This window comes from Trachypithecus francoisi, unplaced genomic scaffold (assembly GCF_009764315.1).
Source record: "Trachypithecus francoisi isolate TF-2019V2 unplaced genomic scaffold, Tfra_2.0 Lachesis_group7, whole genome shotgun sequence".
In the NCBI taxonomy this organism is placed as follows: Eukaryota; Metazoa; Chordata; class Mammalia; order Primates; family Cercopithecidae; genus Trachypithecus; species Trachypithecus francoisi.
In genome coordinates, this window is record NW_022681472.1 from 96,376,950 (window position 1) to 96,404,727 (window position 27,778).

General features: G+C 53.0%; 1 protein-coding gene, 1 long non-coding RNA gene and 1 pseudogene across 7 annotated transcripts in view; 1 reads left to right on the forward strand and 2 right to left on the reverse strand.

The window, feature by feature from the left end:
• The first annotated feature begins 244 nt into the window (after positions 1-244).
• Positions 245-26,669, forward strand: LOC117078762. The gene is made up of 3 exons (XR_004435153.1): positions 245-1,770; positions 22,705-22,963; positions 25,741-26,669. It is a non-coding gene; the product is annotated as an uncharacterized LOC117078762 (long non-coding RNA).
• LOC117078761 lies at positions 9,990-10,974 on the reverse strand (annotated as a pseudogene). Its single transcript, XR_004435152.1, has one exon. The product of XR_004435152.1 is annotated as an uncharacterized LOC117078761 (transcript).
• The window catches only part of SLC45A4 (solute carrier family 45 member 4), a 100,546-nt gene continuing 82,762 nt past the window's right edge, over positions 9,995-27,778 (reverse strand). For 3 of the 5 annotated variants that reach the window (XM_033202206.1, XM_033202207.1, XM_033202204.1), the window contains 6 exons: positions 24,728-24,916; positions 22,755-22,934; positions 21,076-22,096; positions 20,155-20,261; positions 18,832-19,043; positions 9,995-15,363 (listed from right to left, as the gene is read on the reverse strand). In XM_033202206.1, the coding sequence (XP_033058097.1) occupies positions 14,998-15,363; positions 18,832-19,043; positions 20,155-20,261; positions 21,076-22,096; positions 22,755-22,934; positions 24,728-24,916 (2,075 nt within the window). In that variant the 3' untranslated portion in view covers positions 9,995-14,997. Of the gene's footprint in view, positions 15,364-18,831; positions 19,044-20,154; positions 20,262-21,074; positions 22,097-22,754; positions 22,935-24,727; positions 24,917-27,778 lie in introns of all 5 variants that reach the window. The other 2 variants (XM_033202208.1, XM_033202205.1) reach the window with 1 other exon arrangement.

Here is a 27,778-nt window from a genome sequence, read left to right on the forward strand (position 1 = left end):
CTCTCACGTCTCTGGTTTTACCTTTCCTTACTTCATTCATTCACTCACCCAGTCCTTATGAGTCACCGAGGAACACCGGGCTGGGCACATGACAGTGAGCCGGAGGCCCCGGGACCTCCAGAGAGGCCTGGGAGAAGGGTGGTTCAGGTAACCACTGTGGTCTCTCTCCCATCAGAGAATGGGGACAGGGCCTACTCAGGTCACTCATATAAAAGAGAAAACAGAGGTGAACAGAGGTGTTACTTCATTCATTCACTCACCCAGTCCTTATGAGTCACCGAGGAACACTGGGCTGGGCACATGACAGTGAGCCGGGGAGAACATGTGCTGGGCAGGCCTGGGTTCCATGTTTATTCTGTGTGATGCAAATAGAATCCCGGCCAGTGTTGACTGAAATGGAAAGGGCACTCTGATGCCTTCGATTTTTTCCCTGTGCTTCGAAGAGATTCCATTAGGAGTGATTTGTCATGGAAAGGCCCCAAATGAGCCGGAATTCATTCAACAGACTGTGATGCCGTCCCTGCCTCTGCTTTAGAAACCTGAATTAAATTGGGGCAAAAAAGTATTTCTCTTGACCCAGAAATATTTTAATAGAATTTAAGTTCTCCTGCCGTATTTCAAACAACAGAAAAGAAAGCTTGCTTTAGGGCGCTGGCACTGCTCACAACGCCAACCAAAAGCTTACCCCAAGTCCCCATCACTGATGCAGAGGTTGTAGAGACAATCACCTGGTAACATTTCTATGATTTGTTCTTGGAAGATGTGTGTACATCAGCTGTTTTCAAAGGACAGCCCTTAGCATTGGATGTGACTGTGACATCTGAATTAAAAGTGCGTGAATTTTGTCTACTTCTTGAGGATTGCTTGCACAGATGAAGGGGTGCTTTCTCCGCATGGCTGAGGAGGGCATGGCTGGAGAGTTGGCAGGGTTGCCTCACTGTCTCTGCTGTCCGCAGCTGTCTGCATGTCTTGGAGCGATACTGTGCCATCCCCCAGAAGGCAAGGCAGAGGCTCACAGACACAGAGCTGGCTTCTGTCGCCTGCGTTGCTGCCGCTGAGCTGCAGTGTGAGCCGAGGCGTGCAGAGGACTGGGAGGAGCTCTGCAGTTATCTGCCCTGGAACCTTGGTGGATTCTGAGAGACACGGCCTGGGGTCACGGGCATGGCAGATGCACTGGGGCCAGATGGGAACCTGATCCAGGCCTAGCTGCAGATCTGGCCACAAGCCCTGAATCCCCTGTAAAACGGGGGTGGTTCCTTCTTGCAGGGCCCACATGGAGACCGACAGGGGCACACTGAACACCCAGTCTGTTGCTGAGCTCCCAGGAACATCTCAAAGAATGCTCCATCCTGGCCAGTGTGCTGGGCCCGTGAAAACATGAAGGGAGGAGAAATGAGAAAGTGATGGCTCCTGTTGCGGGTTGAATGGCACCCTCAAAAACATATGTCCATGTCCTGACCCCTGGCACCTGTGAATCTGACCTTACCTAGATAAAGGGTCTTTGCAGATGTAATTAAGGATCTGAAGATGAGCCCCTCCTGGATTCTGGGCGGGCCCTAAATCCAGCGACAAATGTCCTAAGGAGGAGAGGAAAAGACATAAGGAGAGGCCACGTAAAGACAGAGGCAGGGGCAGGAGCGATGCAGCCACAAGCCCAGGAGCCTGGAGCCATGGGGAGCTGGAAGAGACCAGGAGCTTCTTCCCCCGGAGCCTTCAGAGTGGGGGTGGCCCTACCGGCACCTGGATCTCAGACTTCTGGCCTCCAGAACGGTGAGAAAATAAATGTCAGGTGCATGAGCCCCACCGCCACGCCTGTTTGCAGTGTTTGTTCTGGCAGCCACAGGAAACTCTCCCAGCTCCTGTGTGTTGCCTGTGTATTGCCTGTGTGCCCCGATCAGGTGCTGTGCCAGGGGCTTTAGGGGCACTGTTGTGTATGACCCTCAGGACCCTGTGGCATGGAGAGGATCACCCCCATTTTACACCCAGGATACTGTGGCCCAAGTACTAAGAACAAAGCAGAGGTTGGGGGCATATACTCCTCCCTCCAAGAAGGCAGGGCTGGCCTTCAAGAGGCCCTCAGAAGTTGCTCTTGCCCTGGCGTGCAGCCTTTCTTTCCTCCAGTGCTCTCACCTTTAACAAGGCACTGGGAGGGGCTGAGGCTGGCGGTACTGAGATGTGTTAGCAGCAGCCCCTGGTCCATTCAGGGAGGATCCTGGGATGAGGGAGGGGGTAAACTCACCTTACTTTGGTGGTGGAGAAGAGTAAGTCGCACTAGCTCTGCATCTTTCCCTGAGGGCCAAGGGGGCGTATTCTGCGGCTCTAGGTGCTGGGCCAGCAAACCACTGCTACGGTTCTGCTGGGTCTAGTGGTGGGCATCCGGGGCTAGGGGCTGAGGCCCTGTGTGCAGAGGTTGACAGGAGGCTCAAAGGAGATGGAGTAGGACAATGGTGCAGGTAGTGGGGCCTGAGCATCACTGACATTCCCACAAGGATGGCTACAAAATTAAATATTAAAAAAGAGTTACCAAAAAAGACAGGAAAGCAGTGACAGTGGAACAAAAAGCCAGATGTGTCAAGTAGAAAATAAGTAGCAAGATGGTAGACTTCCACCTAACCATATTGATAATTACGTTAAGTGTAAATGGATGCAACACTCCAATTAAAAGGCAGAGGCTGTCAAACTAGATCTAAAAGGAAATCCAACTATAAGTTGTCTACAAGTGACTAACTTTAAACATAAAAACACAAATGAGGTAAGAGTAGAAGGATGAAAAAAGTTTTAGGCTGGATGTGGTGGCTCACACCTATAATCTTAGCACTTTGGGAAGCTGAGGCAGGAGGATCACTTGGGCCCAGGAATTCAGGACCAGCCTGGGCAACACAGTGAGACCCCCATCTCTATACAAACATTCAAAAATTAGCCAGATGTGGTGGTGTGGACCTGTAGGCCCAGCTACTCACGGCGCTGAGGTGGGAGGATCGCTTGAGCCTGGGAGGTCAATGCTGCAGTGAACTGTGATCATGTCACTGCACTCAGCCTGGGTGACAGAGTGAGACCCTGTCTGAAAACAAAGAAAAAGTTTTACTATGCCAACAGTAAGTATTAAAAAGCTGGTATGGTTATATTACTATCAGACAAAACATACTTCATGGTATACTACAAGAAACAAACAGGGAAAGCATAATAATAATAATGTCAATTCATCAAGAAGATGAATTAACTAATAATAGAGATTTAAGAGTTATGAAGCAAGCACGGTAGAACTATAGGAGAAAATAGACAAAATCCATAATCATAGAGATTTTAACACTCTTCTCTCAGAAATTGATAGAAAAAGTAAATAAAAAATTAGCAAGGATATAGATTTAGCAACACTGTCAACCAGCCTGACCTGACATAGAACACTACAGCCAACAACAGAAGAATATCCATTCTTTTCATGTGCACAGGGAACATTCATCAAGCTGGATCATATGCTGGGATCAAGCTGGATCACATGCTGGCCTATAAAATAAATTTGAAGACTTAAATATTACAGACTATGTTCTCTGACCACACAGAAATGGAATGGGATATCAACAGTGATAATATGCCTAAAAATCCCAAAATTAAAATTTTGTTGGGAAATTAAACAACATACTTCAAAATGACCCATCAGTCAAAGAAGAAACACAAAGGAAATTAGAAAATATTTTGAACTGAACGATAGTGAAAACACAATATATCAGAATGTGTGGGATGCAGGCCAGGCATGGTGGCGCGTGCCTATAATCCTAGCACTTTGGGAGACCAAGGCAGGAGGATCCCTTGAGCCCAGGAGTTCGAGACCAGCCTGGGCAACACAGGGAGATGCTCTCTCTTCATTTTTAAAGAAAATTAAAAACCAAAATGTATGAGATGTAGCTAAGGAGAACAATTATAACTTTAAATGCCTCTGTTAGCAGAAAGGTTTCAAATCAGCTATCTAAATTTTAATCATAATGTAGAAAATAAATGCGTATTTAAATAAAATAAGTAAAGGAAGGTAATAGTAAAGACCAAAACTCAATGAAAGGGAACACAATCAGCAAAGGCAAAAGCTGGTTCTCTAATTGATAACCCCTATCAAGGCTGATCAAGAAAAACACCCGCGCACGAATTCCACTCCAATGTCAGGAATGAAATGCGATGCAGATCTTACATACGTCACAAAGATATTATGAATAGCTAGTTTAGATAAGATACGCAAATTTCTTAAAAACAACTTTATGAAACCAACACAAAGAGGAATAAAATCTGAGGAGTCTTACGTCTATAAAGGCAATTGGTTTGTAGTCAAAAATCTCCCAGAAAGACGAGCTCCTAGGCTCAATCGCTTTCACTAGTTAATTCTAATAAACCCTTAAGTATGGTATAATAGAATTTACAGAAACCCTTTCAGAAGAATAGAAGAGGGGAGAACCCTTCCAAACTCATGTTAGGAGACCAGCATGAACCTATAGTTGACAAAGATCTTAAAGGAAAATACAATTATAGATCAATTTCCATCAGAAATGTAGATGCAAAATTCCTTGGGTATCTACCCAGAGGAAAATAAGTCATGATATGAAAAAGTCACTTGCATGTGCATATTTATAGCGGCACAATTCGCAGTTGCAAAAATATGGAACTAGCCCAAATGCCCATCAATCAGCGAGTGGATAAAGAATATGTGGTATATTTACATCATGGAATACTACTCAGCCATAAAAAGGAACGAAGTAATGGTATCCACAGCAACCTGGATAGAATTGGAGATCGTTATTCTAAGAATGGAGAACATCATATGTTCTCACTGATATGTGGGAGCTAAGCTGTGAGGATGCAAAGGCATGAGAATGATACAATGGACTTTAGGGACTCAGAGGGGAAGGGTGAGACAGGGGCAAGGGATGAAAGATTACACATTGGGTACAGTGTACACTGCTCGGGTGATGGTACACAAAAATCTCAAATCGCCGCCAAGGAACTTATCCATGTAACCAACCACCACCGGTTCCTCAAAAACTTCAATTAACAACAAAAAAAGGGCCGGACACAGTGGCTCACGCCTGTAATCCCAGCACTTTGGGAGGCCGAGGTGGGCAGATCACCTGAGGTTAGGAGTTTGAGACCAGCCTGACCAACATGGAGAAGCCCCATCTCTACTAAAAATACAAAAAAAATTAGCCGGGCGTGGTGGTGGGTGCCTGTAATCCCAGCTACTTGGGAGGCTGAGGCAGGAGAACTGCTTGAACCTGGGAGGCAGAGGTTGCGGTGAGCTAAGATTGTGCCATTGCACTCCAGCGTGGGCAACAAGAGTGAAACTCTGTCTCAAAACAAAACAAAACAAAAACCACAGATGCAACATTCTTAAACAAAATATTAGCAGATTGAATCCAGCAATATTTTATTTATTTATTTTTTGGGACGGAGTCTCGCTCTGTCGCCCAGGCTGGAGTGCAGTGGCCAGATCTCGGCTCACTGCAAGCTCCGCCTCCCGGGTTTACGCCATTCTCCTGCCTCAGCCTCCCGAGTAGCTGAGACTACAGGTGCCCGCCACCTCGCCTGGCTAGTTTTTTGTATTTTTTAGTAGAGACGGGGTTTCATCAGGTTAGCCAGGATGGTCTCGATCTCCTGACCTCGTGATCTGCCCGTCTCGGCCTCCCAAAGTGCTGGGATTACAGGCTTGAGCCACCGCGCCCGGCCAAATCCAGCAATTTTTTTTTTTTTTTTTTTTTTTTTTTGAGACGGAGTCTTGCTCTGTCCACCAGGCTGGAGTGCAGTGGCGCTATCTCGGCTCACTGCAAGCTCTGCCTCCCGGGTTCCCGCCATTCTCCTGCCTCAGCCTCCCGAGTAGCTGGGACTACAGGCGCCCACCACCTCGCCCGGCTTTTTTTTTGTATTTTTAGTAGAGACGGGGTTTCACCGTGGTCTTGATCTCCTGACCTTGTGATCCGCCCGCCTCGGCCTCCCAAAGTGCTGGGATTACAGGCGTGAGCTACCGCGCCCAGCCAACAATATTTTTAAAGGTTAATGTATCATGAACAAGTGAGGTTGCAAAATGCAAGGTGAATTTAGCATTCAAAATTCAACCAATGTAACTTATCAGGAGAACAATGGAGAAGAGCCATAACGATCATCTCGATAGACACAGAGAAAGGGAACTTCCTCAAATTGATAAAGGGCATTTAGAAGAAACCCACAACAAGCATCATACTTAATGGTGAAAGACTAATTGCCTTCCCCCTAAGAATGGGAACAAGGCAGGGATACTCACTTTCCCCCTTACTATTAACATTGTACTAGAGATTCTAACCAGGGCAATAGGGGGAAAAAAAGGCATAAAGATTGTACTGGTTCAGCAGAACATTGAGGGGAAAAAAAAAGATGATTGTACTGGAAGAGGCAAAGCCGTCTTTATTAGAAGACAGCAAGACCATTTATATAAATCCTAAAGAATCTATTTTAAAAACTAGAATATTTTTCTAGTTTTTTTCTATAAGGTACTGGATACAAGGTCAATATACAATCATTGCATTACTATATTCTAACAGAAAACAACTTGTAAACTTTTAAAATACAGTAACATAAAAGAACACATTCAGTAGAAATAAATTTAATGATATAAAACACTGAAAACTCAAAAACATTGCTCAGAGAAAATGTTAAAGACCAAAATAAAAGATATACCATTTTCATGGACTGGGAGATTAAATATTTTAAAGATGTTAGTTATCTCCAAATTGACCTGATAGATTCAATTTAATCCCAATCAAAATGCTAACATAATTTTTAAAAAAGAAGTTGAGAATTTGATTATAATATATATGGAAATGCAAAGTAGAATATTTAAGATAACCTTCAAAAAGAAGATCAAGCCAGGTGGGATGGCTCAAGCTAGAGGACTTGTATACCTTTATGCTTTACTAAAAAACTATAGTAATTAAAATAGGGTAGGATTTGACATAAATATAGATAATTAAACCAGTGGAACAAAATGTAAGGTCTAGATGCACAAGCCTAAAGTCAGTTGACTGTACAAAACAAAAATTCCAAGACAATTCAGTAATGAAAGGCTGCTCAGCAAATGGTGCTGCAATGACTGGATAAATGTATGGAAAAGGGAAGCAGCTCAACACTTATCTCACTACACATAATTTAACTCAAGGTGGCTCACTGACCTAACTGTAAAGCTAGAAGCTCTAGAAACAAGCATATCTTTGCCACCTTAGTGCAAAGATTTTTCTAGAGAGCACACACAAAAAAAGCTAAACACTAAAGAAAAAATTGATAAATTAGACTTTATCAAAATATTAAGGAAAAAAGAAAATATTTGCAATACTGCATCTGACAAATAATTTTTATCCAAATATATAAAGAGTTTTTACAAATCAATAACAAGATGAACAGCTCAATTTAAAAATGGGCAAACAAGACCAGGCACAGTGGCTCATACCTGTAATCCCAGAACTTTGGGAGGCTGAGCAAGGCAGGAGGACTGCTTGAGCCCAGGAGTTCACGACCAGCCCAGGCAACATAGGGAAACCTTATTTCTACCAAAAAAAAAAAAAAAATTAGCAGGGCATGGTGGTGTGCACCTTCAGTCCCAGCTACTCAGGAGGCTGAGGCAGGAAGATGGCCAGAGCCCAGGATGCTTCAGTGAGCCATGATCAAGCTTGGGCACTCCAGCCTGGGCAACAGAGGGAGACCCTGTTTCGAAGAAAAAAAAGAAAAAAGAAAGAAGTCATACCCTGGAATGCGAACAGCTATTAAAGAATGCAGTTGGTCTACATGCAGGAACAAGGAAAGTTTAAGATATTTTGCTAAACAATAAAAAACGTAGATTGCAAAACTCTGCATAGTGGTCTAAATTTCGTTAAAAAAAAAAAAAATTAACAGTAGTGTGGAGACAAAGAAAGATGTGAAGACTGGCCAGGCGCAGTGCCTCTCACCTGTAATCCCAGCACTTTGGGAGACCAAGTGTTGAGGCCAGCGGATCATTTGAGGTCAGGAGTTCGAGCCCAGCCTGGCCAACATGGTGAAACCCCATCTCTACTAAACGTACAAAAACTAGCCGGGTGCGGGCGCCAGTAATCCCAGCTACCTGGGAGGCTGAGGCGGGGAATCGCTTGAACCTGGGAGGCGGAGGTTGCAGTGACCTGAGATTGTACCATTGCGCTCCAGCCCGGGCGACAAAGTGAGACTCCGTCTCAAAAGCAAACACACACAAACAAAAAGACTGCGGGTTGGGAGGCCTGGGGCACTGACTCTCTGTCTTGGCGACTTCTTGCCCTGTGATGGCCGTTGGGCACACAGGGCTCATCCTTGGTGAGCATCCTGGAGAAAGGCCAGGAAAGGGGCGCAGCGCCGGGCGTCCGCTCCTAGCCTGGTCGCTCGGGGGCGCGTTGGCGGGGTGCAGGTCTGGTGTTCGCTCAGGCGGGCCAGGCACCCGCGCCAGGTGAGGCAGCTAGGCGGGCGGAGAAACACACGCCCCTGGCCCCTGCCCCGCCGTCTTGGCCGCCCATGACCTGGGGCCGGGGGTGCTCGTGGGGTGCCTAGTCCACCTCCCTGCCCACAGGCACTGGGCCCCGGGCGGCCACAGGGGTGCGGGGCTCCCGGTGTCTCCGGCTCCCACTGCTCCAGGCCCGCCCCGGCGGGGAGCGTCTCCGTGGCCACAGCGGTGCGGTGGCCGGGCGTCCCCTGCAGGAAGCTGTTCTCGCTGGCTGCCTCCTCCACCTGGGAGGGAAGCGCCTGGATTTTGGGTCCTGCCGCCCTCCACCTATGTTCCCAAAGCCCAGCCCCACTTCTGGGGGCGCGGGGCGTGCCACGGTGGGCGGAGGCTTCCGCGGCCCCTTCCTGCCAGGGACGGCGGGGCGGGATAGGGCAGGGCTGCGCGTACCGGGAGGAGGACGACAGGGGACGCTGTGCCCCGGGCAAAGTCCCAGAGGGCAAGCGGAGTCCCAGAGGACAAGCAGAGTCCCAGAGGGCAAATGGGGTCTTGGCTGCGGAGTCTGGGCGGCCTTGGCTCTCCGCCCCACTCCCATCTGGCCGAAGGACCGCGGCCATCCCGTTAGTCCCCACGACAGGGCGATCAGCCTGCGTTTTGCAGCAGGGCGCCCAGGTAACAGCGCCAGAGTGGCCCAGCCGGGACTTGTCCCCAGGTCCGGGGGCTCCTGGCTTCCGTGGGCCCCCAACTGCACAGGTCCCATCCAGGAGCCCTGGGGTGACACCCCCCAACTATCAAAGTCCCTCCTCCCTTTCTCCCTAGCCTGAGCAGATCCCTTCTACCCCACACCCCCACCCTGCTGGGACCCCTTCCATGCCCCACAAATCAGAAGAGCCATTGAAGAAAACTCGCTTCCGGATTCAAACCCCAGCTGCCGGGTAACCTGGGGCAAGTCCCCTCCCTTTCATTTCCTTCACTGCCAACTGCCAGCCACAACCCTCAGTGAGGTGCCAGAGGACAGAGATGACTCACTCTGCCTGTAGGAAGGTCAATGGAGCGCTCGCTCTTCCAGCACCCCCAGGACCCCGTTATGTCCCCTGGGGTGCCAAAGCCAGGTGCACACACCGGGCCGCCCCGTCCTCAGCCCAGCATGGCCACTCCTGCTGGCAGCAACAGCCAGGAGGCTGCCTCCTGAAGACACTGGCTTCAGGGACAGTCAGGAAGCCTTCAGCAGAGGTAGACCGCGGGCCCCACCCTGACTCCACAACAGACCTGCAGAAGGCCTAGGCCTCAACCCCGCCTGAGCCAAGACCCCTCACACCTCCAGGCACAAGGAGCCCCCATGGAGGGGCTGCGGCTGAGGGGGCCTGTGCATAGGTTGCAGGGACAGGCCCCAGGCTTGCAAGCTGACAGGGCCTCTGGGGAGCAAATGCTCTCACTTGGGCCCGGCTCCCCTCCGCAGGCCTCAGCCCACTAGACCCACTAGGCTCCAGGAAGGCAGAAGGCAGGAGACCACAAAGAAGTGACAGACACACCCACATCGTCATGTCAAAGGGAAAAAGTTTATTGAGTCAGCCACAGAGGAACAGAGAAACAGACGCAAGGAGGTTCTCTGTGCATGGAAGAATTCAGGGCGCTGCACAGCTGAACCCTGTGCAAGACAGAGGGGCGCGGACAGCAGCGCATGCCACACACATTCACCTGGCGAAGAAACAGAGCAGAACCCAAGGGCTCTGTGTACACACAGACACAAACCTGAGGCCACTGTTACCCAACTAATAGAAAAGAGTCACGAGTGATACGACCCTTCCTTACGACCTCCTCATAAAATGTAACATTATGTGTTTAACACACACTTACACCATTGCTAAATCAGCAAGAGCTATTATAGTGCTCCAACTTAATAAGTTGATAAAAAGCTGTCCTGTGGCCAGTTCACAATGGAACTAAATAGTTTCATTCCGAGATGCCTGGGGAGTTCCTCTGGCAACGAGGCATTTCCAACAAACGGGTCGTTCTGTCACCAGGGGCTGGTTTCAGTCCACGGTGCCCCTGCGACGTGCCCCTGGCAGCCCTGTGGAGGGCAAGGGGACGCCGCTGGGAGGGGTGCTCAGTCCTCCTGGAGGCCCCAAGGAGGGGGCTGGTCAAGGGGCCACCTTGAGGTTTGGGGGATCTGGCCGGAGAGTGATGGCTGGCTTTGCATGAGGTGACAAGAACTTGAGGCTGGGTCCCCAACATGCTGTGTGCACAGGCTTTTTCAACCCGGAACTAAACTGACACCTCTTCCCGGTGGTGAAGGGCAGAACCCCCCCCCAGGAGCTCTCGGAAGCGGAGGTCCCTCACGACAGGCCTGTGGTTCCAGGCTTGGAGGCAGGGAGCTGGTGTCTCTCAGAAGCGGCATGTGCTGGTGGGAGGCGGAGGGACAGAGGAGGCTGATTCCGCAGCAGCAGTCCCTCCCACGCTGTGTAGTGGCTAAAGCTGGACCAAAGTTGAGGCAGAAGCGAAACAGCGTGGGAAAAGGTGTCCATCTTTTCTGAAGCCAGTTAATGTCTAGTGTGGGCAGCAATATTTGGTGTTTTACAAACTGGGTCTCTAATAGGGGCCGCCATCGCTGGTGGCTGCACAAACCATTAGCCATAGAAGGGAAGAGTTGGTATCTTTGAGAGTATTTTTCAAACATGTCACCTGAACATCACCGCCCCAGAGGTGGGAGAGCCGAGGGCAGCCCGCAGCACCCCTTCCACCTCTCTTGTTGCTGCAAGGACAGCTTCCTGTTCAGCTCTGGGGTTCTAGACGGTCACAGACCAAGTCCTCCACACCTGGGGCCTTCAGGAAACACTCCTGAGGGCTGTTGGAAGCCACTGACCATCTGAGGAGGGCTCAGCGGCCCTGCCTCCCCCCAGGGGACAGGACTGGACGGAGTGCTTCTCCCCGGGGCCTGAAGTTTTCAAGGGCAGGTGTCCAAGAGACAGCACACAGCGCTGGCATGTTCCGTGGCAGGTCGGATGATTCCAGCTAAGACCCCTGCCTGGGAGTGAGAAAAACAACACTCCAAAGCTAGCTCTTTGGGAACGTCATGATGCAGTCTGTCGACAGACCTGCAAAAGGGGTCACAGGAAGACCGGCCCAGCTGGGAGCTCACAGCCTCTGCCCCTTCCCACCAGCTCGCATTCCTGCACCTGGAAACTTCTGCCGTGTGTTAAGGGGAAGCTCGTTAAAAGATTCTTTACTTAGATGACTTGTATAGGGAACAAAACCACCACAAACGAGACCAATGTTCTCCTAGTTTGGTAACTGGTCTGTGCGCATCACACAAGACTCGACCCACCAACACCCTGCCTGACACTCCAGCCAGCGTGCAGAGGCACCTGGGACACCAGCCTGCACAGCCCAAACCCCAAGGGTGCCATGAGCCATACTCCAGTTGCGTCCTCAGCACTGGATAGCTGGCCACCTTCCCCAAGGGGCACCTGCACGGCCTCCTCTTCCTCTGGGGCAAGGCTGCCAGCCAGAGCACCTCCCCTTTGACACTGACCAGTGTCCCCAGCCCTGCCTTGGTACTGCATCTATCTGAGGTACAAGGTTAGAAGCCACAGACACCTGAGCTGCAGCCTGACCAACGCAAGCTGCGGGCACAATGGCGCTTTGCAGACAAGACAGCCTGCCCGCCTGCCCTTCTCGGCTTCCCTTAAGACACAAGGTGACGACACGGACAGTTTCAAGTGAGTGCAATCTGGAAATAATCTCAGTGCAAGGGAGGGGTTGAGGCTAAAGGATGTGGCGATCTGGTCCTCGCTGTGCCCAGGCCGGGCCCACACGCACTGCAAGGGCCCTGGTCGCCCGTGCCTGCCTCCCAGGAAGGCAGCTCCAGAAACTGACTCTACTGACCCCGGACCCCAGCCCCCGCGGTGCCCTCATTTGCGGTCCACACACTGACCTGCACACTAAGAAGAGCTTTGCTTGCAAACACCTGAAGGGCTGATAACTTCACGAGTCTACAAAGTGTGTGGCCACTGACTCCTGTCACCGAGGAGCACCCGACAGTCACGCCTGTCCCTGGCTGGCCCTGGCTTCCGGCGCGTTCATACTCTGACAGCGACTGTGGCAAGGTCATGCGCAGGGCACTGAATGGCCTTTGTTATCCTTACTTCAGATTAGTCGAGGCTGGGATCTTAAGGGTTCACACACTGTTCAGGGGGTTGCGAAGCCCCTCTTCCTCCTAAGACTCAAGTCGCAGCCAGGCCCTGAGACTTCTGCACTCCCAGCTGGCGAGGAATCGGCTTTGGTGAGCCCTGGATCCGGTCCCTGGGCCTTCAGATGAGGGTGGGAAGCCTTGGGCAAGGGGTGGCCCCCGGCTGAACGCATGTTTGGTGTGGTTTGGGTCGGATCTTGATTTGGGTCAGGCCACTGCCACCCCATATCTGCTGCTCTCTTGCCTCCATCTGTCTTACAGTCGTCAGGATGAGAAGCTGGAGAAACCAGCGAGGACGGGGGCTGCGCCTCGAGGTCCTGACAAGCACAGCCAGGTCTGAGAGAGGGGACCTACAGTCTTAAAGCCACTAGAGGATCAAGTTGCATAGAGTGAGCTGCCACAGATGCCTGGCCGAGGTGAGAAAGCCGGGGTGCCGCCCCCCAGAGAAGAAGGGCCAGAGTGCCCAGCCCACGGGGCTCCCGCTGGCCGGAGGGCTCGCAGCAAAGCTGGCAGCACTTTCAGTAGTCGGACTCGCCCTGTCCAAGCACGAGATTCACAAGGCCATTCTCAAGTTTCCACACATACAGAAAATGTTCTTGAAGTCTTGAAGTCAGTCCTCTGCGATCCTGGGGCACCGTGGCCTGGTGGACACACCACGCGTGAGCAGGCACCCAACTGCCGCCCGGACACACACAATCTACGAAGTGCCACCAGCGGCAGGAGACATGGCAAGACCAGAGGCCCATCAAGTACATTAAACAGTCGTTCCTTTAAATACACAGAAAATTCAAGTAATTTATTCAAAAACTGCTTTAGCTTCATCTTCAAATATATATATGTGTGTATATATATATTTGCTCTAGAATGATTATATTGCAGCATGATTCTCATGCATTTCAAAGTACTTTATTTAAAAAACAACTTGAGGCAGCAAAAGTATTACAATTGTCTGACTTTATCCGTGTGATGTGCGGAGCCTCCGTCTCCTGATCTCAGTAAGCGTACACTGACCGTTTCAAACCAGAAGAGCAGAAACAGCTTACTTCTAAAGAGACTGGTTTGGAAAACATTTCCAAATAGCTGCAGTACTTGCCCGAGTTTTGCTTATTTGCTGAAACCAGAACGACTGTGCGGAACCCTCCAGTGACACGGGCCTTCGCTGTCCCAGACGAATGCTTCCCTTTGCACCTGTCCTGATTCCAGCGTCGAACAGGTGAGCAGGCGAGGAAGGCATGGAGTTCTGACAGGTTCCAGCACGCATGTCCCCTTCACAAGCGGGGAGGCCCTCGCACATCCACACGCCCGAGGTAGCCTTGCGGCGGGGGAGGCAGGGCCCACCGGGAGCTCTGCTCTCAGGAACCCCCAGCAAATGGTTTAGAGACGCATCCAAGTGCAGTGAAAGTCAACGTTTCCTTCCCCCGATGTTGGGAGGGGTCTGGAGGGGCAACCTGGCCCCCTAGGAGAGTCCTTCAGATGGGACCAGCGGCGTCACGTGGCTGGGCGCAGACACACTCGCACGCACACGCAGGAGCCCGTCTGGAGCTCACGCTCCGCCCCCAGGTGGTGCCCAGCCCAGCCCTGGGCATGGTGTCTGGGAGCCGCCCCTGCAAATCACTGTCTTCTGCCCAGGCCTCCCGGACCAGCCTCCTCCCAGCTTTGGTGTGCAGCCGCTGCCCAAGGACAGGGCTGCCCTGGGCACAATGTGTCAAACTCACTGAGGAAAAGACATGTTGTTCTTCTAAGAAAACCACATTGCGGAAAAGAAAATTTTTTTTCTAAAATAATCATAAAGAAAAAGACTCTCCAACAGCTGCGGCACCAGCCAACGTGATGAGATCTGACAGACGTCAATACCTGCAGGCGTCTACAGAGAGGAAATTTGGTAAAAAATACTTTAGTCACTGGCTACACTACCATTATCTGAAGCATTCAGATAAGACGTAGCAGAGAATGTCAGATTTTGTTTTCAATTATAATTTTAGAAATGTAAAATCTTATTTTTTCTAAATTGCTTATTGTCTATATAAATGTTTTACATAATTTAAAAACATGCAGCATAATACACCTGCAGAATAAAAGAGCTGAAATTAAAAGATCTTTTTCAATTAAAAAAAAATTTCAAATGATTTTTTTAATTATCGGAAAAGTGGTTAGTGTGGTATTTTTGCCTAGTAGCTCAAACCTACGCTACGACTACTGAATTGTGGCTATGGGGGCGGAGGGGCTCTGGCCCGCACTGCCGGGTCTGCCACAGAAGCTGCAGGGTTCCGCGGTGTCTCTGCTCCCGCCTGTGGCCTGGCCCCACCACCCACCCGCCCACCCGCCCGCCTGGTGGAATGTGTGTAAACGGGAGTGTAGCTCAGACCATGGACTCCGTCTCCACCAGTCCCTGCAGGCCCTCCTTCCGCGTGAGCTTTAGCACGGTGGGCTTTTCGCTGCTCCCACCAGCCCCGCCTTCGCTGGCCAACTGGGAAGACAGGCCTTTCTGCTCCTCCTTGGCCGCCTCTGACACGTCAGGATAGATCACCAGGAATGTGGCCGTCAGGAAGCCCAGGAAAGAGCCCACAGAGGCCACCATGGGGATGACGCGGACAGTCCCCACTGCGTCGACCACGCCCCCGAGAGCGGAGGCCACCAGGATCTGTGAGATGTACACTTGGCAGGACAGGATGGCGCAATCTATGCCAAACCCTCGCTTGGAGTTCCCGGGGCTGTGGTGGACATACTGCAAGAGAGGAAACATAAGGCGGTGAGTGGCTGGAGAAGGTAGCTGCCACCAGCACTTCAAAACTGTATTAACCCAGAAGCCTGGAAACACGACCTGTCTTCCACCGAGTCTCTTGGCAACCACTCCTGCCTGAGCACCCTCAGCCCCCAACTCCTGCCCAGCACTGCAGGCGGGAGAGGTGGGAAGTTCTAGGTCAAGGAGAGGGCAGGCGTGGAAGCAACTCTGTCAATCCAGTCGGGACGTGGGCTTCCCAGGACCTGGCCTCGAGTCTCAAGGAGAGGTGGCAGGGCCACGCTCCACCAGGCGGGCTCCCCCTCGCCCTGGTGCTCTCCAGCAGGGGCTGAGGGGCGAGGGGTCCCGTGAGCCCAGGTTGATGCCTCCCAAAGTATAACTGCAGGTGGCCACATGCAACAAAGAGGCTGGACCCACGGAAAAGAAAGCAGTTTCACTTGTGCTTCTTTTTTTTTTTTTTTTTTTTTTTTTTGAGACGGAGTCTCGCTCTGCCGCCCAGGCTGGAGTGCAGTGGCCGGGTCTCAGCTCACTGCAAGCTCCGCCTCCTGGGTTTACGCCATTCTCCTGCCTCAGCCTCCCAAGCAGCTGGGACTACAGGCGCCCGCCATGTCGCCCGGCTAGTTTTTTGTATTTTTTAGTAGAGACGGGGTTTCACCATGTTAGCCAGGATGGTCTCGATCTCCTGACCTCGTGATCCGCCCGTCTCGGCCTCCCAAAGTGCTGGGATTACAGGCTTGAGCCACCGCGCCCGGCCGGCTCACTTGTGCTTCTTGGGCAAACATACAAAAGAAAGCTGCTGTACATCTATGACTACGATTAGACAGCATCTCCGCAGAGGCTTTTTCCTAGAGACAGTGGAAAAAAAGGTCAGTCCATTAAGAAGCTAAAACAACTTTTAAAGCAGCTCTAAATGCGTGTACCATAATCACAGTGAGAGATTGTAATACACCTTTCATAACACAGACAAAAGCAATAAGAGAAGAGAAGAGCTAAGCAATGTCAAGGTTGACCTCACTGACAGAGATGGGGCACTAGATGCAGGACCCACATTCTTTCCGAGCGCACACGGAACATTTACCAACATGCGTGATGTGCTGGGCCGCAAAGGAAGCCTGAGCTAACTGTAAGGCTGCAGTCACATGGGGTATGTTCTCTGGCCATTAAGGAATCACACTGGAAATCAGTAACAACATGACAACTGGAAAAAACCCAAATGTCAGAAATCCATCGATGTCCTTCTAAATAATTCATGGTTCAAAATAGAAATCACAATGAAAATTATAAAAATCTTTAAAAAGTAAACACAACATTAAAACCTGCACGGTGCAGCTAAAGGTGTGTGTAGAGGAAAGCTGACCTTAAATGCAAATATTAGGCTGGAAATCAGAGTAAGAAATGAGCAACAGCAAATTAAACCAAGACGTAACGGAAGGCAGGAGACAGCAAAGGGCAGCAATGAACGTGCAAGCATGCGGACATGCAGCAGGGAGGACTGACACACCAAAGGTTCTTCGAAACACAAATAAAATCAATAACGTCTCAGATAACTAATACAGGAGGAAAAAGGTGTTATCACTATAGGTTCCATCACGTTAGATCATAAGAAAACAATTTAATGCTAATAATTTTGAAAGTGCAGATGAAATGGATGCATTCTCAGAAAAACACAAATATGGGCTGGGCACAGTGGCTTCCACCTGTAATCCCAACACTTTGGGAGGCCGAGACGGGTGGATCACCTGAGGTCAGGAGTTCCAGACCAGCCTGACCAACATGGTGAAAACTCGTCTCTACTAAAAACACAAAAATTAGCCGGGTGTAGTGGCAGGCGCCTGTAATTCCAGCTACTCAGGAGGCTGAGTAGCTGGGAGGTGGAGGTTGCAGTGAGCCAAGAGCACACCACTGCACTCCAGCCGGGGTGACAGAGCAAGACCCTATCTCAAAAAAAAAAAAAAAAAAAAGCATCATACTTCCTAGTAAGATATTAAATATTCCCCTGTTGGGGTTTGAAAGAGCAAACACCACTTTTATGTATTTAGTATTGGAGGTTCCTGCCATTCCAAGAAGGCAAGGAAAATAAGTAACAGGAATGAAGGATCAGGAAGGAGAAAACAGAGCTCATTAGACACAGATGATGTGGCTGTGTAAGTAGACGTCCCAGAGAATCTCCAGATGCACTGAGGATTAATAATAGAAGGGTATGTCACACTTAGGGATAGGAAGTTCCATACTATAAAGTCATTCACTCTCCCAAATTGACCCATATAATGTGTTTTTAATTTTAAAAGCCCATAAGCTGAGCCTAACATTTAGATGACAAATAAGTGGTTAAGAATACCCAAGACAATCTTGAAGAACGACAAAGTTGAGGGATTTCTACTATCAGTTTTCAGGACTTATTATAAAACTAGTTTGAGACAGTTGACATTTGTCCAAGAATAGACATACTAGCGGAAGAGAAGAAAGCGGAAACACACGCTTACATGGAAGCCCGATTTATGGCAAAGATGGCACTGCACAGAGGGCCGGGGAACAGCGCTGGGTCATGACCTGGGCAGACACCCATATGTAGGGAAAAAAATAAAAGTCTTGAATCCCTACCTCAAACCACACACACCACATCTTCTCCAAGGAGACTGTCAACCAAGAGTATGGGCACAACAGGAGGTGTTTGTGGCAAGGGGCGTTCCTGCAGTGTTACCTGCAACAGCCCCAACCTGGAAGCACCCAAAGGCCCACAAAGCAGGGTGCATCTGGCCACACACTGTGACATGAAAAGGCTGGCCATGCTGCCGCCAGCAAGCACGTGAGTGAATCCCAGAGGAAGAAGCCAAATGTTTCAGCTGCATAAAGTCCAGAAAGAGGCAAGAGTCTGCCTGTGCTGTGGCTACAGGGCATTTGAGATAAAGCTCGTCTCATCTGTGATGTGCTCTGATGTAACATACACACAATTTCAACGATTAGCAAGAGTGTAAGGTATCACAATGACTTTTTCGTAAGTACATGTTGAAATAATGTTTTAGATACACCAGGTTAGATAAAATATGCTATGAAAATAGTTTTCACTGGCCTTTTCACTTTCTAAATGTGGCTACCAGGAAGTATAGGCATACCTGGGTGGCTTCCTCCCATCCAAGTGGACAAGGCTGGGCTGGAGCTTCCCCCTCGGGGAAACGTGACTGGGTCTGAGGGGACCGAAGGGGCAGGGACAGTGCTTTTGCCTCCAGAAGCCTCTGGGAGGTGCTAGGGGGTGACAGTGGCTGAAGGAAAAGACCCTTTGTGGCCAGGGACCGACCGGGGCAGGTGGTGGCTCTGTGGACTTTGGAAGGGGCCATCTCAGAACTGGAGAGGGAGGAGGGCCATCTGTGTCATGAAGCGCAGGGCTCTGCTCTGTGTGGAGGGAAGGCGCTCAGGAGGCTGGAGTGCAGCTCTCAGGGCTACAGTGGGACGTACCTGCTTGATGTCGTGGTACTGGCCCAGCAGGGCATAAGGGCAGTAGGAGATGCTCATGGAGACGATGCCCATGGTGCTGATGGTGACCATGGCGACGTAGACGTTGGGAAACATGGCCATCACAGCTGTGCCAACGGAGAAGCCCAGCGTCCCCAGAACGTAGATCACCCTGACGCTCAGGTCGTAGTTGTCCAAGTACTTCTGTAACAGGGCTGTAGAGAGGGGCACAGGGACAGGGACGGTGGGCAGGTGGCTGGCTCCTGTCAGGCTCCCTCCCTTCACCTCCCACATCCCCCCTGACCTCCACTCATTCCAGCTGAACCCAGACCCGCTCAGGCAGGCACAGCCAGCACAGGCCTCTGGCACGTGCTTGTAAGCTCACGGGCCCGCCAGGATGCCCAGTGGCTCCAGCACCACAGACAGAAGTCGGCCCTCCTTGTCCCAGACCTCATAACCCGGCCCTTCCTGCAGCTCGCAGGGGTCTTCCTGCCCTGCCAGGCCAATCTGGGCCCACTCAGGGCCTTCTCTGGCTATACACCCGGGACTATTTCTTCTCCTGATGTGGGCAGCAGTGGACAGTCCTGCTTGGGAACACGCATTGTTGCTGGTTTTCCTCATGGGCACCGCTGTTCTTCCCTCACCCTTCCTGACCTGGTGGCTCAGATGCCACTTCCTCTGGGAAAGTGCTCTGCTGAGAATTCCTCTGTTCAAGTGGTGGCAACGCCATTTACCATTGCGCCGGCTGCCACTGACCGAGAGGCATTTACTTCGGCCATCCTCACATCCAGCTGAGGCTGAAATGAAGCTGGCCTTCCCGTGTTCGGAGTCCAGGCGGGCCAGCCCGATGCGCACTTGGCTCAGAGACCCCCGACCCAATTACCCCGGGTTCCCGGTGAGCCTCGCTGCAGGATGGAAGCCTGCCACCCCGGCCCCATCCCTCGGGGTGCAACATGCCTGGGCCCTGCTCCACCACCGCTCTGATCGCCAGGCCTCCATCCAGCTCTGTGCTGGGGCCAGAGACAGCGTATCAGGAGGCGCCCTTGACATGGGACAGCATCATGGGACCGCACAAGCAGGACAGGCCCCAAAGGGGTCTCAAAACACACTGCTCCTGGTGCCAGCCCACAGCGGCCCTTTTCCCTAAAATGAGGAAATGGGAATTTCGATGCTTCTCCCCAAGGGACAGTCCTGTTCTGAGGGACCCAGAAGTCAGGGTGCGACTGATGGCCCCAGCTTCTAAGGTGCAGGATTCTCTCGTCCGCATTTCTAATCGCTGAGAGTTTTCTGGGGTGCGAGTGCTGACCTGACTTGGGGAGCTCTTACCTGAACAAATAGCACCAGTGGCGGCATAAATGACCAGGCCCCAGCAGCCCATCTTGACCCCGGCGTTGTAGGCTTGCCAGGTGGTCGAGTTCGAGGAGTCCTGTTCCGGAAATGAGACGGGCTGACGAGGGCATCTGCTAGGCCCTCCAGGCCCACGAGCATATTTCCCATGGGAACTGCTGGCCGGCTGCTCATTCTAAGAGCGGTGACAGGAAAGTCCCATCCAGGAGGACAGCCCACTCCAAGTCAGTTGCTATCCGTAAAGCATTTCCATGCCTCCCAGACCACGAATGGTCTGTGATGTGACACTCTACCACTGCGGCGAGAGGCGGAGTGTTCTGTGCGCTCCCCTGTCCCGAGTCTGGACTGGTCTGGACTTGCAGAAGTGACACTCCTGCAGCCTCTGCCATAGCCCTCAGAGCCACTGCATGGAGCAGCTCAGACTGGACCCAGGAACGGAGGGACCGTATGGAGACAGGAGGCCCGAGCACGTGTTGAGGGCACCTTGGTTCTCCTGGCAAACGCAGCCACAGGTGTGACCCAACCGTTACCACGGGGACCAGAAGAGCCGCCAATGAGCCTGGCATGGGTGACAGCAGGCCATTATCTTAGCTGCGTTTTGGGGCAGTCTGACACACAGTAACAGACACCCCGTTCACACCACAATCAGCATTCACGACTGCTTACCACGGGCCTCACTGCAACCCACCCCGTGACCCCAGGACGGCCCCCACCAAGTTCCCAGAGGAGAGTGTGGGCCAGCTGCCAGCCGTGGGTCCCTCACCTGCACGGGAGGCACCCTGCGGCCTCCCTGACATGCGTGGGCACGAGGAAGAGGCCCCCCGGCCTAGCCCGCGAGCTTCTCAGTGACCCGCAGGTGGGCAGAGAGGGCGGCCCCGCTCCGGTGGCTGAGCACTCACCTTGGGGTCCCCTTTGAAGATGACCTGGCCCATGAAGTCGGTGTAGAACACGGCCTCAGCGATGACGGAGAACCAGGTGAGGAGGTGGCAGAGGCACAGCCGCATCAGCTCCCTGGGCATCTTCAGCATGGAGAGCCACAGCAGGCGCACGGTGGTCTCGCCCTCCCCCTCCTCACTCTCGGTGTCCCCGCTGGAGGTGGTGGCCCCGCTCTGGTTCCGGTGCCGCTGCCGCTGCCGCTGCCGCTTCTGCATGTCATACAGGTCGCTCATGCTGCGCGACGGCTTGATCAGCACCACTGCGTTGGCTCGCCGATAGCGGTAGCAGTGGGACCCGAGCTTGCCATAGTAGGAGAAGGTGCTGGAGGCCTGCCTGCGGAACGCATGCCGCCGCCGCCGCACGGAGCCCGACGTGGCCAAGGGCTTCATGTCCACCCTGGTGTAGCCGCCAAGGGCATCCTTCGTGGGGGAGCCACTTCCGTTGGGGACTTTGGCTTCATTCAAGTGATTATCCAGCAAAGTCTCGTCCTCCTTGGCGGCTTCCTTGAGGAAGGTGACCAGGCGGGGCAGCTTGGTCTTGGCGAGCTCCTGGCTGGTGCTGCTGGGGGTGGCAGGGTAGGAGGTGTCGTGGAAGATGGAGGGCTCGATGCCGTGCAGGAAGAGCAGCTCGGGCTCCAGGTCCAGTGCGGGGTCCGGCACGTGCAGCGCCGAGTCACTCTTGCTGCGCACGATGTCCACGTCCAGGTAGTCCAGGGCCAGCTCGTGCTCCGACTGCACCTCGTCCGGGAAGGCAGGGATGCTGTGCAGCTCGCCCCCGTCCAGGGCGCCGGGCTCCTCAGTGCTGCGCTCCTGCTGTGGGCTGTACTGCTCCTCTTCGATGCTGAACAGGTGCAGGGCCACGGACACCGTGAAGATGATGGCGGCGAAGAAGAAGAGCACCTGGTTCTGGGTCCGAAACCAGCTGCCCAGGAAGGTCTGGGTCCAGTCCAGCCCACCCAGCACGTAGCCAATGGCCCCGCCGAGGCCTGTGTGGGAGGAAGCAGCAGCCAGTGAGCCGGTGGCACCAGGCCACAGGGGGAAGACTCCGGGAGGGCCTCTCCCTCTAACAGGGGGTCAGGGATGCCCTCATGATAGGAGTCAGGGGATGGAGAAGGAGAAAGCAGTAGGAAAAACAAAATAAGAAATCAGCTGCCCCTGGGTCTGTGAATTCTGACCCAACACAACTGCCGCTCGATCAGTGAAGGGCAGACTACCCCCGGGCGGACACAAGGGCACGCCTCTCTGCACTGACGGGCATTCCCTCTGCATCAGGAGTGGGTGCACCTTCGGTGGGAGCACCGCCCTGCTGGAGGAGCCGGCCACGTTCACCTTGGGTGGGAGCACCGCCCTGCTGGAAGGCGATGTCAGGGCAGGGCCGGGAGGTTCACTGTGCAAGCATGAGTGTCACTCCCTGCAGGCCTGGCCTCCTGCCCCTTGAGGCTCCTCAGAGCTTCGGCCCTACTGTGCTCAGTGGTCAGGAGGGGCTGCCCCTGGTTACCTTCCAGTCCTAAGACCCTGCCCACTGCTTCAACCCTCCATAAAGCCTGATGAGGCAGTGCTGACAACACAGGCTCCCGTCCCCTCCCCACACCAGGTCCAGGCACGTTCGACCCCAGCCACACTGGCTGGGTGCAGGGGCGTTACCAGCAGAGAAGGCGTGGATGTTGAGGGCCATGTCCTGCTCCTCACTGTCCACCACGTCCAGCAGATAGGCGCGGATGGGCCCCTCAGTGGCATCGGCGCTGAAGTCCAGGACCACCACCCCCAGCACCGTGAGCACGATGCCGATGGGCTGCCGGTTGGGGACATCGCCGAGGGCCAGACCTGCGCAGAGCACACGGAAGGGCGGTCAGGTACTCAAGCACTGGCCAGGGTGGGCCTGAGAGCAAACAGCCACATGGAAGGGGCATGCGGAGGGGGCACGGGTACAAAACCACGCCAGCCTTCCTGCCCGAGAGAGAGAGGCTCTTAGGCACAAAGGCGGTGGAAAGGAGTTGGGCTTTGTTTTACACACTTTTGTGGGTTCCAGGGTTTTTCTCCCCATTCGGTTCGCTGTTTACCGCACCTCCAAGGGTTTACTTGCCCTTGACATTTTTTCAGACAGAAAGGGTTAGAACGGACCTTTCGACCCTGGCCATCAGAGGACAGCTGCTGTGCTGGAAGCATGAATTCAGTGTTGCTAAGAAGGCCACACATGGTAGAGCAGACGCCCACGGGGAACAGTGCTCACGCCACAGACAACCCGCAGGGGACACTGACAAGACTTGGCAAGGCAGGCGCAGGGGGTCTTGCTGGGCCTGATCTAGTCCTGAAAGGAAACGACGCCCCAAACTCTGGGGGCTTTGCACGCAAACTCTCAGGGCAGCCTGGGTTCAGGAGACGTGGCTCTGCAGAGAAAGGTGCCAGTGGCCTCGCCTCACCTACGAGTCCTCCTGCAGTGGGCTGCCGGCACTCAAAAGCAGCTGTCCCCACACATGTCCCTCCTGCTTCAGGGGAGTCTGCCCCTGAATCCAGATCAGTGGTGATGGCTGAGGCTCAACTTGGGTCTCCACTTCCCATCAGGGAGACAAGCAGTGCCCTCCTGACAAGACGAGAGGATAGCGGGCCAGGGCCTGGGACCCAGGCCCAAGGTGCTGTGATTAGCCTGAACGCAGATACACCTGGCCCGTCTCGGGAGGCACGGGAGAAGGGCTTTCTGCCCAGGTGGTCCTCGCTGGCCTCCTCAGACCACGGGCAGGTGACGGCTCCAAGGCAGAGGGGCTGAGGCTCCCCAGCTGGCTGCCGCTGGGTCACATTCGGGCAGGACTACCCCCAAGGACACAGTCCTGGGAAGCCACGTTGTTCCCCCCGCATCTCGGTCATGGTGGGGAGGGGAGGACTGCTCCTGAGGGACACAGACAGGCAGGGAGCCGGCAGCTCCGCGCCCAGCAGGCGCCAGGGCAGCCGCACCCCTGCACACAATCAGAGGCATCGCCTGTTGGTGACAAAGCCTACCCCACGGCCAGTGACCACTCGGGCTCTGAGAAGTGTCCCAGGGCCTCTCCTCCTGCCGCTCAACTTCCTCAGCTCCCTCTGCATCAGCGCAGACCCGGGGCAAGTTCCTCTAGTTCAGAAGACAGATTAACCTCCTCTGTCTCAAAAAACTGTTGCCAGAAAAATGTTTTTAACAGTTTTGCTGGGTGCCCTCAAGGCAAAAACTATTTTCCCACACAGAGTTGCTTTAATTCAAAAGGAAACAACGACCAAGAAGGCAAAACACAAACATCAAACCAGGTTCTGGACATTTTAACACCAAGTCGAAGAAAAGGAGAACAAAAAAAGAAAAGATAATTTCTGAAAGAATGCTGGAAACAGGACGTGGTGTCAGATACGCATTAAAAACAAATGATCACAACAGGAAGCGTTTCCCTGTGAACAGGTTCCTCCAGCTTTCCCACATGGGGCCGGCTTCGGCGCTACCACGGGTGATTACCGCCAGGGCGGCCCCAGCAGCCCAGCCAGGCCCACAGAGGGTCAGCCTGAATATTCAACACCATTCAGCTTTTCCTGAGTGGAGCTACCCAGGGCCAGGCCCTCGTCTGTGTTGTGAGGACGCCAGGTGTGGCCGAGAAACTTACCGATGGCAGAGCCGTTAAGGAAAAGTGCAACGCCAAAGAGGACACCAACGCAGAGGGCGAGGATGAAAGGCCGCCGGCGGCCCCAGCTCAGGGTGCACCGGTCACTCGCAGACCCAATGAGAGGTGTGAAGATGAGGCCAAGGATGGGGCTCAGGAACCAGGTGAGGCTGTAGTACTGCTCCGGAAGGCCTGCAAGGGAGACGAGGGCCGTCGCACACGCAGGCACTGGCCGGGCTCTGCCACAGTCTGCCTGGGGGCCCCGCGACAGGCAGGTGCCTCCGTGTACATGCACGCATGCGCACACCCCCCGCTCAGGTTGCCTCCACGGAGTAGACTTTCCTTTTTCTGCAAGGCCAGATGATCTGAAATCAACCCGGCCCCAACTATAAGCATCAGGTGGCCAGAGAAAAGCAGCCAGGCCTTGGAGGGCCAGTGGGCCCCACCTGCACAGGCCCCAGCCCAAGGGGCAGCACACACTGATCGTGCAGGCACATGGAGGGCGCCCCGCCCGGGGCTGGACACAGGGCTGGGAGCCCCTCCACACTGCTGGTGCCGACCAGGACCTTGGGGCTGCTGAAGGCCACTTTAAGGGTGGCAGGCACAGGGCCGCTGTCCCTTGACACCAGACGGTCTACAAGAGCAGGACGGTGACTGCAGCTTCACAGAGGCAGGAAGGGCCCACAACTTCTGGACCTCAATGGCTGAAAAATGTACCACAGAGGGTCCCCACAGCTGGCAAAAGGCTGTTCTGTGTGGCTACCGTGTGGGGGTGGGGGGATGCACCGTAAGTGTGTCCAGCTGGAGCCAAAGGGTTGCAGATGGCACCTATCAGGCTCACATTCTCCTTCCTGACCATCCTGGGAGGTAGGAAATACTGTGCCTATTGTAGATAGGGAAACTGAAGCTCAGAGAGGTTAGGTAATCTACCCCAGGTCACACAGCTAGGATTTCAGCCCAGGGTTACCTGATTTCAAACTCTGTCCCTGAGTTTACACGCTGCCTCCCTATCACAGAAACCCGCGTGTCCATCACCAACCAGGCGGGCACACAATGTCAGCAGTCACAAGCACCACAGCAGGGGAACGAGCAGCCGCCTCGTGCAGCCGTGCAACACGAGCCCACTCGCAGTGCTAAGCAAAGCGCCACACAGATGACCACGCACCTCTGACGCCTGTCGTGTGACGTCCAAAGGCGTGGAAAGGACTCTCCACTGGGAGAACTCGGGTGCCGGTTGCCCTTGGCAGGGGGCAGTGGCTGAAGTGGGGTGGGCTTCGGGGTCAGGTGTCTGTTCTTGATCCGGATGGGAGTCCCACGCTCCAATCACATGGTGCCAATTCATCCCGCAGGGGACTTGAGATCTGTGCCCTCTCCCCATGCTGTATGTCAGTAAAACGCTTCCTCACAAAATAAAGGTGCTTGGCACGCCAGCGGTTCATCTGGCTAACATTTTACGCTGCCAAGCTCCATTGAGAATATTGTGTTGAACTAGCAAGAAAAATAAGCTTGTGTGGGAGGAGGAAATCATTTTCAGAGGAGGAGGGAAGCACCTTTTAAAATTATTGCTAACGTGTCCACTAAAATATGCATTCGGCCGAGAATTTAAGGTGTTTGCTTTGACCTTTGCACTGCACACAACTTCAGGAAGGGTGAATTTTATTCCTACTTGAAGTCAGCAGAAAGGACTGATGCTTCAGGAAGCGAGAAGTCTGTGGAGCATGTCTGCTGGATGGGTGAGAGTTTACATGGCAGACCTGGGTTCCTCAGCTTCACTGGAGCCGAGTCCCTGCCCTTGTTAATTATTATCCATTAGGAAGCCTGTTTCCCAGAAAAGTCTCTTTATCAAAACTACGCAGAGGGCGCAACACTCAAAACTTCAGAAAGAATGGGAGGCGGTTATTACTCCCACCACATGCAGATTGTACCAATATGTCAGCAAACCCGTGCCAGGCGGCCCCTTGCAGAGCTGCGGGGCCCGTGTGCCGCCCTGGCTCCTCTGGATTGGGCTCCCAGAAGGGCTCTGTCTCCTCCAGCAGCACGCTGGTTCTCACCTCCCTGCCTGGGAACCCCTCCTGCTGTCACTTTTCAAACTCTTTGAGAGCCATCCACCCAGAAGGCCCCTGCCCACCCTGGGCACGCCAGCTCCTGCATTTTCCACATAGCACTGAAGCCACCTCGGCCACCCACATGCGCTCCCGAGAGACGGCGCCCCCAGAGGGCCGTAGCTGCTCACTCCTCTCTCCGCACCACTCACCCCAGTCTGGCACCAGATGGGACCTGTGGCCCACAGAGGGCTGGGATGCTAGCTGACCCCAACCAAACCACTTCACCATTTCCAGCAGTCCTCTTTCCTTTCTGAAAACTCTGACTTTTCATCTGATAGCCCTTCTCTTAAGCCTGAAGGATTTTCTGTAGTTTTTATGTGTGTGTGTGTGTGTTTTTTAGCATTTCTAATAGGAGGGGCTCTGCTGACGACAAATGCTCTTGGATGCTGTCTGAACTCTCTTTATTACACTTTTATTCTTGAAGAATATTTCTGCTGCACACAGAATTCTGGGTTAATTCCTCCCAGCCCAGATATCTGAAGATGTGATCCACTGTGTTCTGAACCCCGCGGTTTCTGGCAGGGCGGCTGTGGTGATTCCGAGTGTCCTCTTGGATGTAATGATCTCTTTTACTCTGGCTGCTTTAAAGATTCTCTTTACTGCTGCTTTTCCGCAGTTGGACAATGACGAGCCTAGATGCGGATTTCTGTGCACACATCCTGGCTGGGCTTTCTGGAGCTTTATGAATTTGTAGATTTATACATTTCACCAAGTTTAGAAAACATTCCGTTATGTCTTACTTCAAAGCTGTGGAGTTTTTTTTGTTTTTTTTGTTTTTTTGAGACAGAGTCTTGCTCTGTCACCCACAGGCTGGAGTGCCATGGTGCAATCTTGGCTCCCTGCAACCTCCAGCCTCCTGGATTCAAGCAATTCTTGTGCCTCAGCCTCTCAAGTAGCTGGGTACAGGTGTGCACCACACCCGGCGACTAAATTTTGTATTTTTTGTAGA